At 40.1% G+C, this 13,575-nt stretch overlaps 1 protein-coding gene across 1 annotated transcript in view; it reads left to right on the top strand.

Annotated features, from left to right (window-relative positions):
* adgrd2 (adhesion G protein-coupled receptor D2) overlaps positions 1–8,767 on the top strand; it is a 35,332-nt gene extending 26,565 nt beyond the window's left edge. Inside the window, exons 20-25 of the mRNA XM_031876802.1 lie at positions 3,148–3,189; positions 3,329–3,382; positions 3,596–3,743; positions 4,811–4,869; positions 4,960–4,990; positions 8,408–8,767. Coding sequence (XP_031732662.1) covers positions 3,148–3,189; positions 3,329–3,382; positions 3,596–3,743; positions 4,811–4,869; positions 4,960–4,990; positions 8,408–8,448 — 375 coding nt within the window. The 3' untranslated portion in view covers positions 8,449–8,767. The remainder of the gene's footprint in view (positions 1–3,147; positions 3,190–3,328; positions 3,383–3,595; positions 3,744–4,810; positions 4,870–4,959; positions 4,991–8,407) is intronic.
* Positions 8,768–13,575: the final 4,808 nt, after the last annotated feature.

The raw sequence follows: 13,575 nt of genomic DNA, 5'->3' as shown, positions 1-13,575 counted from the left end.
TATATATTAGTGCTGGGCAACGATTACAATTTTTAATCGTGATTAATCGCATGATTTTCTGCGATTAATTGCATTGTTATGCGCAAAGTTCAATAATGAATTCAAAAGTAGTGTATTATGCACTTTTATTTTCAAGTACTGCTATATGAACAAAAGGTCAATAACATTTGGTTTGCAAACACTTTAAACAAATAAGGTTATTTTTAACAGCAGTATTCCCTTTACACAGTAGCAGTTATAACACAGTTATAATGATTCTGATCATAGATATTCAGCCGGTGTTCACAACTTTATCTTCATGTGTGTAAGAGATGCAATTTGAAATATACATCTTGAAAACTGCAAACCTATCTACTTCATGTTTTTTTCTTATTTTTTTTATGTTTGTTAAATTCTCAGTAGTGATAACTAAATGATGCTTATTATACATATTCCAAAGAAAAATACTTTAAAAACTCTAAAAATAATAATTTAAATGAATCATTTCTTTTTTTGGTATTTTGGTCAGACACATATGCAACGCTGGTTACCGTAATATGTGTGGTATTTGTTATAAATGTACGTTGGTACATAGAGGGTGACAAGAAGCTGTACATGGAGGGACTTAGGACCCAGGGGAATGTAGGTGAAGAAAACAGGAAGAGACGGAAGAGACGCCACACAAACAGCTGTACACTGCTCGCTGCCTGCCGGTTGGCCGGCCGGTTCTTGTGTTAAAAATGTCCGCTTAATAATAATTTTAAAAACTGCGTTAACACGCAATATAATAATTGTCGGCGTTAATTAATTAATGCGTTAACTTGCCCAGCACTAATATATACAAATGTAATGGTTGGGTGTGATTATGTGTGTATGTGTGTGTGTGTATTTGTTTTGTGTGTGTGCACGCTTCATAACTAGTAACTAGCGTGCACTGGGGCCACTGTTCATGCACCTTCATGTGTATTTGTGCATGCTTGCAAGCGTGCGTGTATGTGTGGGAGAAGCCAGGAGGCCTTTGAACGGCAGGTCATACCACATCTACCTCCAGCCCTCCTCCCCTGATAACACAGCAGTTACTTCCTCTCTTAGACACTCTTCTCTCACATCAACCTTTTTCTATACGCTGTCCCTGTTTTGCTTATACTTTCCGTCCATTCTCTCTCTTTGTCTTCTCTGACCCCGCCCGCCCCTCCGAGCTCTTCCCGGGTCTTTAATTAATCAAAATGAGCTAGCCCCTGGGTGACCCCCAGAGAGCTGCTAGTTAATTCAGATTTACTGCCAGTGTCCAGCTGAGGGCAGATAACACTACAGTAGGAGTTCTTCCTCATGTAGGTAGGAGGATGATGCTGGGCCAGCCCATCTTCTTCTTTTGACAAAGAAGGATTTTACTGGGCTGCTTCAACAGTCTATAAAAGCAAAGTAAGACACAGAGAGTCTACGGGCCAAGACAGCAGAGCCTGACGGCAAAACTGTGCTAAATAATAATATCCAGTGTAGGTTTTAATCCACGACACTAGTCCCTGTCTCTGATATCACTAGATCTTCCTCTTCTGCTTCTGTCCACTAAATGTCTGTATCAACACTGACTTATTGATCTGTCTGATTTATTAGGCGTACTGTTGGTAATGGTGTGGTGCAGGTTACACACTGTACACACACTGTACACATAGTATACTCACTGCAGTGTGGCTCCTATATTTCTGCCACTGCAACAAGCTACAAGCTGATATTCACGCACACTGACAACGTAAGCAAGGTTTGAACTGAATGTTTTCCAGGTGAGACTGAAAATGTGCACTGTTATCCCAGTATTTAAACGATTATCACATCTCACCACTCTCTACGATGACAAGCTTTTCACATCGCCTTCGACTGTGGCTGTTGGACATATCTGCTAACCTGGCCTCACCCCCAGGGCATCAAAAACCAACGCTTGGTCAGTGGTCCGTGGCGTCTCGATGACGACACACAAGGCACCCTTTCGCATCTGTATGAGATGCACCAGTGTAAACCCATCCGAGTCATTATTAGACACTCAGAGAAATTGACGTAGTGTAAAGAGCGAGAAGTCCTCTGATGGAGGGATGGTGGATGGGTCAAACAAACACAGGATTTTTACACAGCATTCGTGTCCCATGCACAACCAAAAGTTGAATGATTTTTACTGACGATGTGACGTTATGTCACGTTCAGTGATGTTCTGTCACCTACCGCTACATCACTGAGTCAAATGTCATTATGCCTGTAGCTTACAGTTCGTTGTAAGCTTACTTATTGTATATTATACTTATTTCAAGCCAAGCACCTCTGAATCTTTGCATGTGATCAGAGCTTTTCAGATGTGACTGTTTCATTTCAATGCATTTAATACTTCTTTCTTTACAGGGTTTGTATAAAGGCAATAAAGTAGTCATATGAGCTATGAGTTTACAGTTAATTTCAGTTCCTCTATATAGTGACGATTGATTTATGGCGTTTGGCCAGTTACACTCGTTGTCTTCTTGCTTCTTCACAGTACATTTTGATTGGGGGTTCTGGGGGTTTCGGAGAATAATGCGACGAACAGCACGTTGAGCATAAACACCTTTGTGTCAATTACCTTCAAACCCACAGGGTCAAGATACTACTTAAAATGCTTCTGCACCAGTGACAACATATGAAAAGTAGGGATGAGATCAGGTTGCATCTGCAAACACTTCCTTCTGACTTCATTCACGTACTAACTAGTCCTTTTCTAGTATAACCCAGTCTTGCTGCTGCTTCTGCTGTGGAGCATTCGTGGTTGGGTGAAGGGATCATAGTTTTATACTATTCCCAGTTCTTCAGTATATCACTGGACATACAAAAAAAACCTTTTTCCAAATTACATTTACAGATAGATAGATTGGATTCAGTTCAGCTCAGAGTTGAGTGCCGCACCCTGCTGGATCCGACTGGAGTTCGTGCCAAAAGGGAGTAGAAAACCACACAGATTGAGAGCATGAAAAGGTCTTTCGCAATACTTGGTAAATTGTTGGTAAAGAGAAAAGCAGAGTTTGCCGGAGAGTGAGCGGAGTACTAAATGGACTTGATGAAGGTATTGTCAATAAAGACTGCACGAATGGAATTGGAATTTCTCCGCTTTCCAATTTTCACATGCCTTATGTGCCTCTCTTCTCTCCGCAGGGCCTGTATATCTTCTTCGTGTATGCTGTTTACAACAGTGAGGTAAGGAGGTATTCAGTCCATTGTCAATGCTGCTGTCTGTTGCCACTGCGGCAGAATATCAGAATGTATCTTCGTGCGGTATGTGAGGCTGCCAGCCTTTTAGACAAACCAGTGGGTGTAAACGCTGCTTCTCATTTAGGTGAGGAATGCCATAAAGAGGATCAAAGAAAAGAGAAAGGCCTTATCTTTCACGGTGAGTGTGTAAAAAGCACACAGCAGTGATCAGGTCCATCAGCACAGGACAGAAAATACATTCCTCTTTACAAATGTTCATTTTAGTGGAAGTCCGACTTTGTTTTTGTAGGATACATTTTTTAGTCTCGTAGTAGTGTAGTCCATATATTGTACTTTCTGCTAAAATAATTTCCCTAAAGTCACTTCTGAGTGGGTTGTGGTGTATTTTCAGAACTGTTCCCAGCCAACCAGCTTCCTACCTTCCCAGAGGGCCCCGGTTACCTCCTGGGGCCGCAGTCCACCAACCCCCTCTAGCCCTGAAACTAGTGAGACCTCTGGACCCCCCAGCTCCACCTACACATCATTGGTCATCAAGAACGGTAGGCTGGCAACCTTGGAAGGGGAGGTATTTTGTGAGGATTGTGTGTTTGGTCTCACGTAATATGTTATTTAAGTGAAATGTACACAAACTGTGTACTGTGGCTCAGTGGTAGAGCAGGGTCGTCTGTCACACACACCCCAAGTTCTTCCCGTACCTACGGTGTGTGAATGTTGTATGATGTCCTGATGGGCAGGTGGCACCTTGCATGGTAGCCCCTGTCATCAGTGTATGAATGGGGGAATGATGACACCCAACCAACTCTTGGTCACGGCTTGGTCAGTGTCCCCTCACTAAACTACTACGCGGTAGCAAAAAGTGTCAGTTTTGGACGTGTCCGGGACGGAGTGTCAATTCTCCTTTTGCTGCCCCACCTATTTCTTTCACTTCCTGTTAGAATACAACTGTATTTGTTCTTCTGGTTTAGCGCTAGTGGTGCTGTAAACAAAAAGTGATATTTGAGAACATTCATCACAATATAATATATTTATATATATATATATAATATACAGTATATATCGTATCAGCAACACCGGTGAATTACAGTTAGCGGATGTTTTAATTTAGGCATGTAAGTGGCTTACTTTGATTATGAAGTAGAGCGTGAATTTAATAAGAGGAAGTATTTTGCTTCCGTTAACATAAGTAAGCATTAGTTATGCAAAGGCTCACACAATTTGAGTTCCAATGGCAGAGTGGGGCTGCTATCCACTCGTGCCCGTTGACTTCACTTCATTTCAAATGTTGGTTTATCTCCTCAGCAGCAATCTGTCCTGCTAACACAAGGCTATAATGAAAGACATCAATTATTAAGAAAGAGAAGGGCAAAAAAACAAAGACATGCATACAGAAGGAAGCAAAAGTCAGTGTACTGAGATTCTCATAATGTTCTATTGTCATTCGCAGTGTTTGCATTTTTGTTTCCTTGTGTGTTCTTTATAAAAACTTCTTTGTTTTGTGCTTTGTGCTGCTTGTATTTCTTTGTCTTAAAAGATTTGACCTTGCATGTGTTGGTCCTGAAAGAAAGATGCAAACTTTAAATACAAAAAGGTGTGTTTGGTCTTTCAGAGAGCTTCATTAAAGAAAGCTTTGTGAGTTTCTCTATTACACCGGCATCAGGAAACCAAGTAAGTAACATGCTGTATGCATTATCACTACATTGCTGTCATACTGTGTAAGATGACTGAGTATTGTGTATGTATTTCTATTTGAAACAGGTGGTCCAGCTGACTGGGTTCAAGCCATCAGGTACAACTCTAAAGTCAATTGATACTGGTCTTGAATCATCAAGAGTTGGTATAAGTTTAAATGAAAGGTAGAAGGTAAACATTAGTGGTCCCACGGTGAAAGTCAATTAGCACAGCGTTACAAAGAACAAGAGCAGTTGCATGTTGATACAATAAAGTTTACTGAAACAAAATACTCACAATACTCACAAAATAGGTACAAATGAAGTGAGGAGACAGGAAGTTGCAATTAAATAGAACAAACTGCACTCGAGGAATTGGAATTGGATGGTGAGTAAAGTGTCTTGTTTCTACATACAGAGAGATAGATAGCTAGATAGATAGATAGATAGAGAGATGGATAGATAGATAGATAGATAGACAGACCAATAGATAGAAAGACCCATAGATAGATAGGTAGACAGACCGATAGATAGACGGATAGATGGATAGATGGATAGATAGATAGATAGACCGATAGACAGACAGACAGACCGATGGATAGATAGATAGACGGATAGATGGATGGATAGATAGATAGATAGATAGATAGATAGATAGACAGACAGACAGACAGACCGATAGATGGATAGATAGATAGACAGACAGACAGACCGATAGATTGATAGATGGATAGATAGACGGATAGATGGATAGATAGACCAATAGACAGACAGACAGACCGATGGATAGATAGACGGATAGATGGATAGATAGATAGATAGATAGATAGATAGATAGACAGACTGATAGATAGATAGACAGACAGACAGACCAATAGATGGATAGATAGATAGACAGACAGACAGCCCGATAGATGGATAGATGGATAGATAGATAGATAGACCGATAGACAGACAGACAGACAGACAGACAGACCGATAGATGGATAGATAGATAGACAGACAGACAGACCGATAGATAGATAGATAGATAGATGGATAGATAGACAAATAGATGGATAGATGGATAGATAGACCGATAGACAGACAGACAGACCGATGGATAGATAGACGGATAGATGGATAGATGGATAGATAGATAGATAGATAGATAGATAGACAGACTGATTGATAGATAGATAGACAGACAGACCGATAGATGGATAGATAGATAGACAGACCGATAGATAGATAGATGGATAGATAGATAGACAGACCGATAGATAGACGGACAGACCGATAGATAGACGGACAGACCGATAGATAGATAGATAGATAGATTGATAGATAGATCGATAGCAATGGCAGTAGCACGGAAGGTTCATAGTGGAGTACAGTGATTGATTATTGTCCAGTAGCATTTGTTTTGGTGATTGAATCCATCCACCAGGAAAAAATGTTGTCATTGTATGTTTCTGCAAACCATTTGATACGCTGAATGTGGACGTGTCTTATTAACCAAAACTACACTTCATAGATATGTTTCATATCAGCCTTGTATCATGCTTGCAGAAAAACACAATAGCACATGGTTAATGTCGTGACATGGTTGGTAAGGTTTAGGCAACAAAACTAGTTGGTTAAAGTTAGAAAACAGATCATGGCTTGTGTTCAAATAATAACGTAACAATGTAATGTGATAAGAACAGCAGTAACTTTCCTGTCCAAATCAAGACCCTCAAATAAGAAGTGTTTAGTAAGGAGTCCTATACGCCATCTGTATAGTCTCCATATTAATGCAAGATCAAGTAAAGCAGAACTAATACAGAGGTTTGTAGTGCTTGTGTACTGTGCCTCGTTAGAAAGTAAGTGAACCGTATTGACTAACCATCTCCCTGAAATGAACTCAGGAGTAACTGACTTGAATTTAGAGAGAAAAGAATCACATGTCAATTAAATCTCAAGTATTTTAAAGAGTGTTACTGCAGGTGCTGATTTTCTGAAGTGTGAACCCTGAACCCTGGGCCTGGGTCATATATGGTGGGTAGTACCCACCCTGTAGGGGTCTAACCCTGTCCAGTGAAGACAGATTTAGGGGGCCACATTGGTCTCAAACTGCTGATGTGAAAAAGAGCTTTGATGGCAAATATATCAATCATTAAATGTATTCACACTTCAACTCTGAAATGAGATGGTTCAATGACATCACCTTCTGAAAATGACTTGGAATGTTACACTGCATACAGTATGATTCATATGTCAATTCAATTTAGTATGTACAGACCAAAATCACAAATTTGCCTCAAATTACAATCTTTACACAAACGAAATCTTCTGTCCCAGAACCCTCACATCGGTACAGGAACCCCCCCCCCCCCCAAAGAAAAACAAAAACCTCTAACAGGATGGACAGCAGAGTGTGAGTGTGCAGATGTGTCCAAATAACATTTGTTATGCTTGAGGTGATGAAGGCACTTGCAAATGACAAGCTAGTACAAAATGTAAACCATACTTTGGTGTCTACATTTGGTAAAAAGAATGAAAAAAATAAGTTTGATGAAATCTTAAGTAAAGAGGTAAAAATGAAACACCAAAGTATGGATAACATTTTGTACTACCTTCATCATTTCAAGTGTTGATTTAAAAATAAATGTTATTTGTTCAGCACCTGTGGCCTCATGTTGGAATGCATTGAGCTCTACCTGCCTTCTCTGTGTCTGGTTTGCATTATGTGGAGCAAGTATTTTAAAGCAGAAAGAAACAAAAAGAAAAATATCTATTTGCGTTTACATACATGCATCATTGAAATTTCCCATTTCAGTTGACTGAATTAAGTCAATAACAATAATATTTATTCTTGTTATATTTAGCACAGGGTTCTAGTCTAAAGTCTAAATGCTGTTTTTAAAATATTTCTATGTTTGTTCTTCATTTTCACAGAATAGATGTGTTTCTGTCATGACAATCATTTGAAAGGCACTGAGTGTTTGCAGAAAGCATCATCTAATAATGACTTGAGTCTAAATTAACGACTGACCAGAGGAGAAAGAGCAAAAGGGCTTTTATTTCCCCTGGACTGTCTCCATTTACCTGCACAGTGTACAGCATCTCGGCCTGTGTGGAAACTACCCCAACTGTCTTTTGTGATGTGAATGTGCAGGCAAACACAACAGATGGTTCCCATGCTTCCAGAGGGTCAAGTCACTGTCAATGGCTCTAAATTGCCTGGCAGTCGGGAAAATGAAGTTTTCAGATTCATTAAATGTTTAGCCGTCTGGGAAGAACGCCTGATGGATGGTGTTTGAGTGCTGCGGGGTGTTCATTGTTGACCGACGAGACAAAGGAGAAGTTCATTCCCTTAATCAGGAATGGACAGGGCTGGCTATTCAATCTCATCAGTCATTAAGCACTCCAACACCTGCTCTCTCTCTCACTCTGCCTTTCATTGCCCTCCTTTCTTGCTATCTCTTTGTACACAAACACACTCAAAGTCCTGTAATGCAAAAACATCAGAGCTGGGACTCGCAGCTAATGCCTTTTCCTTCATTTCACCGCAGGTTGTTATACTGCAAATGGCGTGGATCCTGATACTCAGTAACAACAAGCACACACACACACACTCTCTTCTGGGAGGAAGAGTGAGTGAGGAACAGTGAGTGAGGAAGAGTGTGGAAGCATGAAGGCAGGATGAAGAAGCTCCAACGTCTCTTACCGTTCTGTTCTTGGATCAGATCAATATTCTCTAAACCAGTGATTCTCAACTGGTGGGCCGCGACCCACTTTTGGGTCGCGGCATTTTTTATGCAGCGGAATTATTCCGGCATTTACAGCACTTGTTCAGTGGTGCAGGAAAAACACCGACCAATGCGTTGTGAATCACATCACGTGATGCAGCTCATCCAATCAAATATGGGTATTCTGACAAGTTTCCTGACTTGAGTGAGATGTACACACACCATGACACACGGGGAGAGACGAGGATATAGACAGCAGAGCAGGACTGTTGAAATGTGAAAGTCAAATCATAGGACGATTTCCAAAACACAAAATTGGCCAGAGAGACCAGAGTCATATCGGTGAATTCTTCCAACACTAAATTCTCTTTTTAGAAGATGAGAAAAATATAATATTGTGGCCCTTCACTTCATCCTGAATGAACTGAATTTAAAGCTGCAGGGCATTTCAGTGAAAATAATTTTTCTGAAATTAATTTCGTTAATAAATTTATTTTTTAATCCAATTTTACTTGAAATGAGAAGAACATTTATTCATGTCTTTCTATGCATTATTTATAATCCATCCAGTTAAATTTGAAAAATTAGAATAATATTTGTTAAAATATAATTGATGTGTACTTTCTTTATTTGATTTGGCAGTTGTTTACTACACAGATACGTTACTACTACTAGACTTCTTGAATGTAGATATACCCAAATTATATATATATACAGTATATAATTTGGGTCGTGGGTCGCGGCTTGTCATTAAGGGGTGATGGTGGGTCCCGCAGCCAGACCAGTTGAGAACCACTGCTCTAAACCACTCACTGTTTGTTGTATGTTGTATGTCTTTGACCACCAACAGAATTACAAACGGGCACGTTTTAGGTGATGTCGCTGACTCACTGGCAGCCATATTAGATTAAGAGTCCCCAGTCTGTGAGTCCTCAGCTTGGGAACACATACAGTAGACGTAATGGATTTATTTTCATGGGATTCATCATATAAGCAGCAAACATCAATGGCTTGGTATTGTAAACAGGTGACCTGATCTCTACAAGGCACAAATGAGTCTTTGTTTTGAAAGCCAACAACAAGACGTCGCACCGAAGGGTCAGCTCACCAAAATCACAAATCACTTTGAAGGTTTTGGGTGAAGTGAAGCAGACCTTTTCTTTAGCGGTGCTCCTAGCATCACAACATGTTGTTTGAAAACAGTAACATATATTTGAGGGATATTAACACTGGGCTTCATTCTCACTCTTCTGTCCTAATGTTTCCTGTAAATTGCTCTACAGGTCAGTCGTATTTCAAGCCTCCCACAGAGAACAGAGGCCTGTGGCCCCTGGTATTGTGGTTCATTAAATGTTGTCTATAGTTACCAAACATTTTGTCAGCCTGGACAGCATGATAATGCCTTTCTGTAGTGTGTTTATGGTCTTAGTGTTCAAATAGATGATTACAGAGAGCATTAAATAAGACTGTACAGCAGACATGATGCTGTGTCAAGTGTTCAGAGATATTCTGACTTGAGAAACAAGACTCACATGTTGTGTTGCCTCTGCTACTTTTATCTCCACTATCTTCTCTCAAACTTGTGAATGCTTCAGACGCTGCAGAATTGTCTTGTTTCTCCCTTGTTGTGTATAATAAAAGCAGCAGCCATGTTACGTCTCCCCTGTCTCTCCTACAGCAGGATGCACTATAAGCTGAAGGCTGAAACTCTTACAACGTGCTGAATGTCTGTGAGGGTCTGTGTGACTCCAACGCAGTCACCAGAGAAAATACAAACCTTGTGATATGTTAAGTGTGGACGTTTCTCAAAACATAAATGACTTTGTACGGTCACGTACTGCAAGAACGTCCACATTCAACGAATGCATGGTTTGCACAATGTTCAATGCCAACATGTTCTCCTGGCGACTGAGCTGGTGACTCCGTTGGGCGTGTACTGTAGATAGCCGGACCTGACAAGAATCATGTTGTAATTGCTGGTATTTATATTAAAATAGGAATCACAATTCTTGGTCTTTGTTACTGTATCTGCTGTTATGTTCAACAAGGGGTGACTGGCTCACTGGTTAAGAGGGTTGTCTGGGAACCGGAAGGTCAAGGGTTTGATTCTCTACTGGGACGTGGCATGTGTCATGTCTTTTGTTGTGGTTGCAGTTAATTTTCTTAATAAAATAAACATATTAATACTAACTTGTTCTTCAAGAGACAACAGTACTTGGCAAGTAGCAAATCAAATTGCAGTGAGTCAACAGACATTCAGCCCCACTTGGCATCAAATGTTTACTACCCGCTGTCATTGCCAAGAGCTTTGGGCACGTGTCCTGTAGTTACATTGTGAGTGTGGGTCCATCCTCACGTAGCAGCATCTTTAGCCAAGGACAATTAAAACTATTCAGTAACCTTAACTTGGTAAGAGTTACCAACAGAGTTGAGTATTCTTCAACAGGAATGGCATGTTCTACACTGAGACATTTTTGTAGATGGACATTTGAGAAATAAATTAATTTCCGTTTTGTTCCACCATGAAATGTAATCAGTCCTTAAAATATGAAAAATGTATCATAGCATGAAAAAAGCATTTTATACCTTACAGATGTCACAGTCTCAAGACGAATGTGAAGAGATATTAAATGGTGATTACTTTCCAGTATTTGTTTGTAAAACTGATGTTTATTGTTAGAATGTAGCTGATGATGTGTCTGTGAGTCGGACGAGGCTAAACGACAGCGACACGATGACCGATGTGAAGAAACTTCTATTTGTGAGCTCTGGATCATTTGTGCACAACTGATGAATGTTGTGAAATAATAGCAGACACACAAGTGGAGCTTTACTTCACTGAAATTTATTGGTTTGATGCTATTACAATAAAATATATTTAAAGAAAAAAGTTTTGGTCACTTTCTCTTTTAAGAGAAAAAAACACTTTTAAGTTTAAGACGGGACGGTCAACTCACAGGGAAACAAAAAATGAACAAAGAGCAAAAACAAAGGCAACATCAAGAGAATCAGTTCCACAACAGAAGCGATTTGACCTCAACATAAAGCGGAGAACTTTTTTCCGTTGAAATGTATCTTCATCTTGCAGCAGATCGTCACTTCACAACATAAATATACTGTACAGAGTGATAACGCACAGATATCTCAACTGGAAAACGAAGGTGTGTGTGTGCATGTTGTGCAGGCAGACATTAAGTTAAGGCAGGCGGAGTGATTGTCTACGATACCTTGAAATGGATGAGCAAGGAATGATTTTAAAGGTCCACAGTGAGAAAGTTGAGCTGCACAATATTATAAACATTGCTTTGACTGTGTCTCTGTTTCTCAGCTGGTGACAGTGAAGATCCGTTATATTGTCAACATCGCTGAGAGTCATGTGCTTTAAATAATAGGGTGTGCCACTTTTCAAACATCCACCAGTTCAGTTTGGGGAAAAACGTTGGTGTTACATTCAACATAGTAAGTGGCACAGATACATCACTGCCTGCTCCAAACACACAGCACAGTGTTGAGCTCTCTGACACTGTGTATGGGCCGATGAAGCCTGCAGTGGGGTTCACTGGTTTTCTGACAAGATATTTTGTTCAAAATATAAAAAATATACAGGAATATGTCAGATATACTAATCAATGGAGAGTATTACTGACCCATGATGTTTACACTCATCAACCTGAGAACAAAAGTCTGTAATAGACACTAACTTCTTTATTTAATTCATTATTTATAGGGGACATACGTTGGTCAAGTAATAAAGAAACTCTTAATTTAAAAGAAAGGTCTGTTGTTGTGCTCTTTGATGTCTAATTACGCCTTTTTTAGAAACAATCCAGCTAGCTACCAAGCTACACCGTTGAAAAATAGTGTCAGAAAAAGAACATATGCCAGGTGTGGATGAGATCGAGGCGACTGTACAGGTTGCTGTTATAAGTTGACTTTCAGCAACATTTCTCCATAAATGTGCTCCACCTCTCTGACGCTCTGGAAGCTTCTGTGGTGACTAAAGATGCTGCAGGCAGGATGGATGTGTCTATCGCTACTGATTGTTTAGGGCCAACCAAAACAAAATAACTCCCTCTTCCAAAGAAACGTTGGCTAACATTACCATGAACAAATGTTGTTTCAGCCATAGAGATAGAATAGAACATATTCCCACTCTACTCAACATTGCAGGACGTTTATGTGTATGTTGCCCTTGCTACCGTCGTAACAAGCTAACTTCCGTATAAACTAAACAGTCAAGTCGGGTGAGGTTTTAACTCAAACAAGCACTGGAGTAGTAACATTACCAAGCGTAGAGAATATGAGTAAATGAGTAACATTTTCATTTTCAAGCTGAACTAAATATTGGTCTAACCACACGTGTAATTTAGGACGCAGACCCTAATTTCTATGTCAATATTCTGCACTTCATATGAACGCAATTATAAAGGGGGGCTGGGGGGTAGATGGAGCCATCAGCACATCAGCACATCAAAATACAGCCCTAACGGGTAATGTTCATGTTGATGAAGCTGTCGGTACTGGCTCTTGTTTGTATCCAAATGCGCGCACACCTGACATACTCTGTATACAAGCTCACTGTGTAAAATGATCAAACACAAAGTATTACGTCTTTAACCAGCAGATACATGTTGGGTGAACAGATGAGGATCGTGTGCCACAGACAAGGCCCACTGCACAGGAAGTGTTTTAACCACCAACACAGTGCTGACCTGGTCGGTTCAGTGATACTGTTAAGTGAAACATCAGTGTACGAAAGAATAGTGACTGAGTAGAAGTCAGCCAGCCCGTTACACAGGCAAACACTGTTTAAACACTGCTTTATATTTAAAGTGTGCATCAGTGATGCTGTCAATGAAACAGACTGTTTGACCTGTGTGTTGTGTACAGCTGTTGTGTTCACTGTTGCTGGTTGAGATGAACAACAACATGAAGCAGGAGGTGTTCAGTGAGCATCCAGGGTTTTTTGGAGTTGTCTAACACACAATATC

This window comes from Anarrhichthys ocellatus, unplaced genomic scaffold (assembly GCF_004355925.1).
Source record: "Anarrhichthys ocellatus isolate YVR2014 unplaced genomic scaffold, GSC_Weel_1.0 scaffold116, whole genome shotgun sequence".
In the NCBI taxonomy this organism is placed as follows: domain Eukaryota; kingdom Metazoa; phylum Chordata; class Actinopteri; order Perciformes; family Anarhichadidae; genus Anarrhichthys; species Anarrhichthys ocellatus.
Note: the sequence above shows the minus strand (reverse complement) of the source record. Positions and strands in the feature narration are given on the sequence as shown.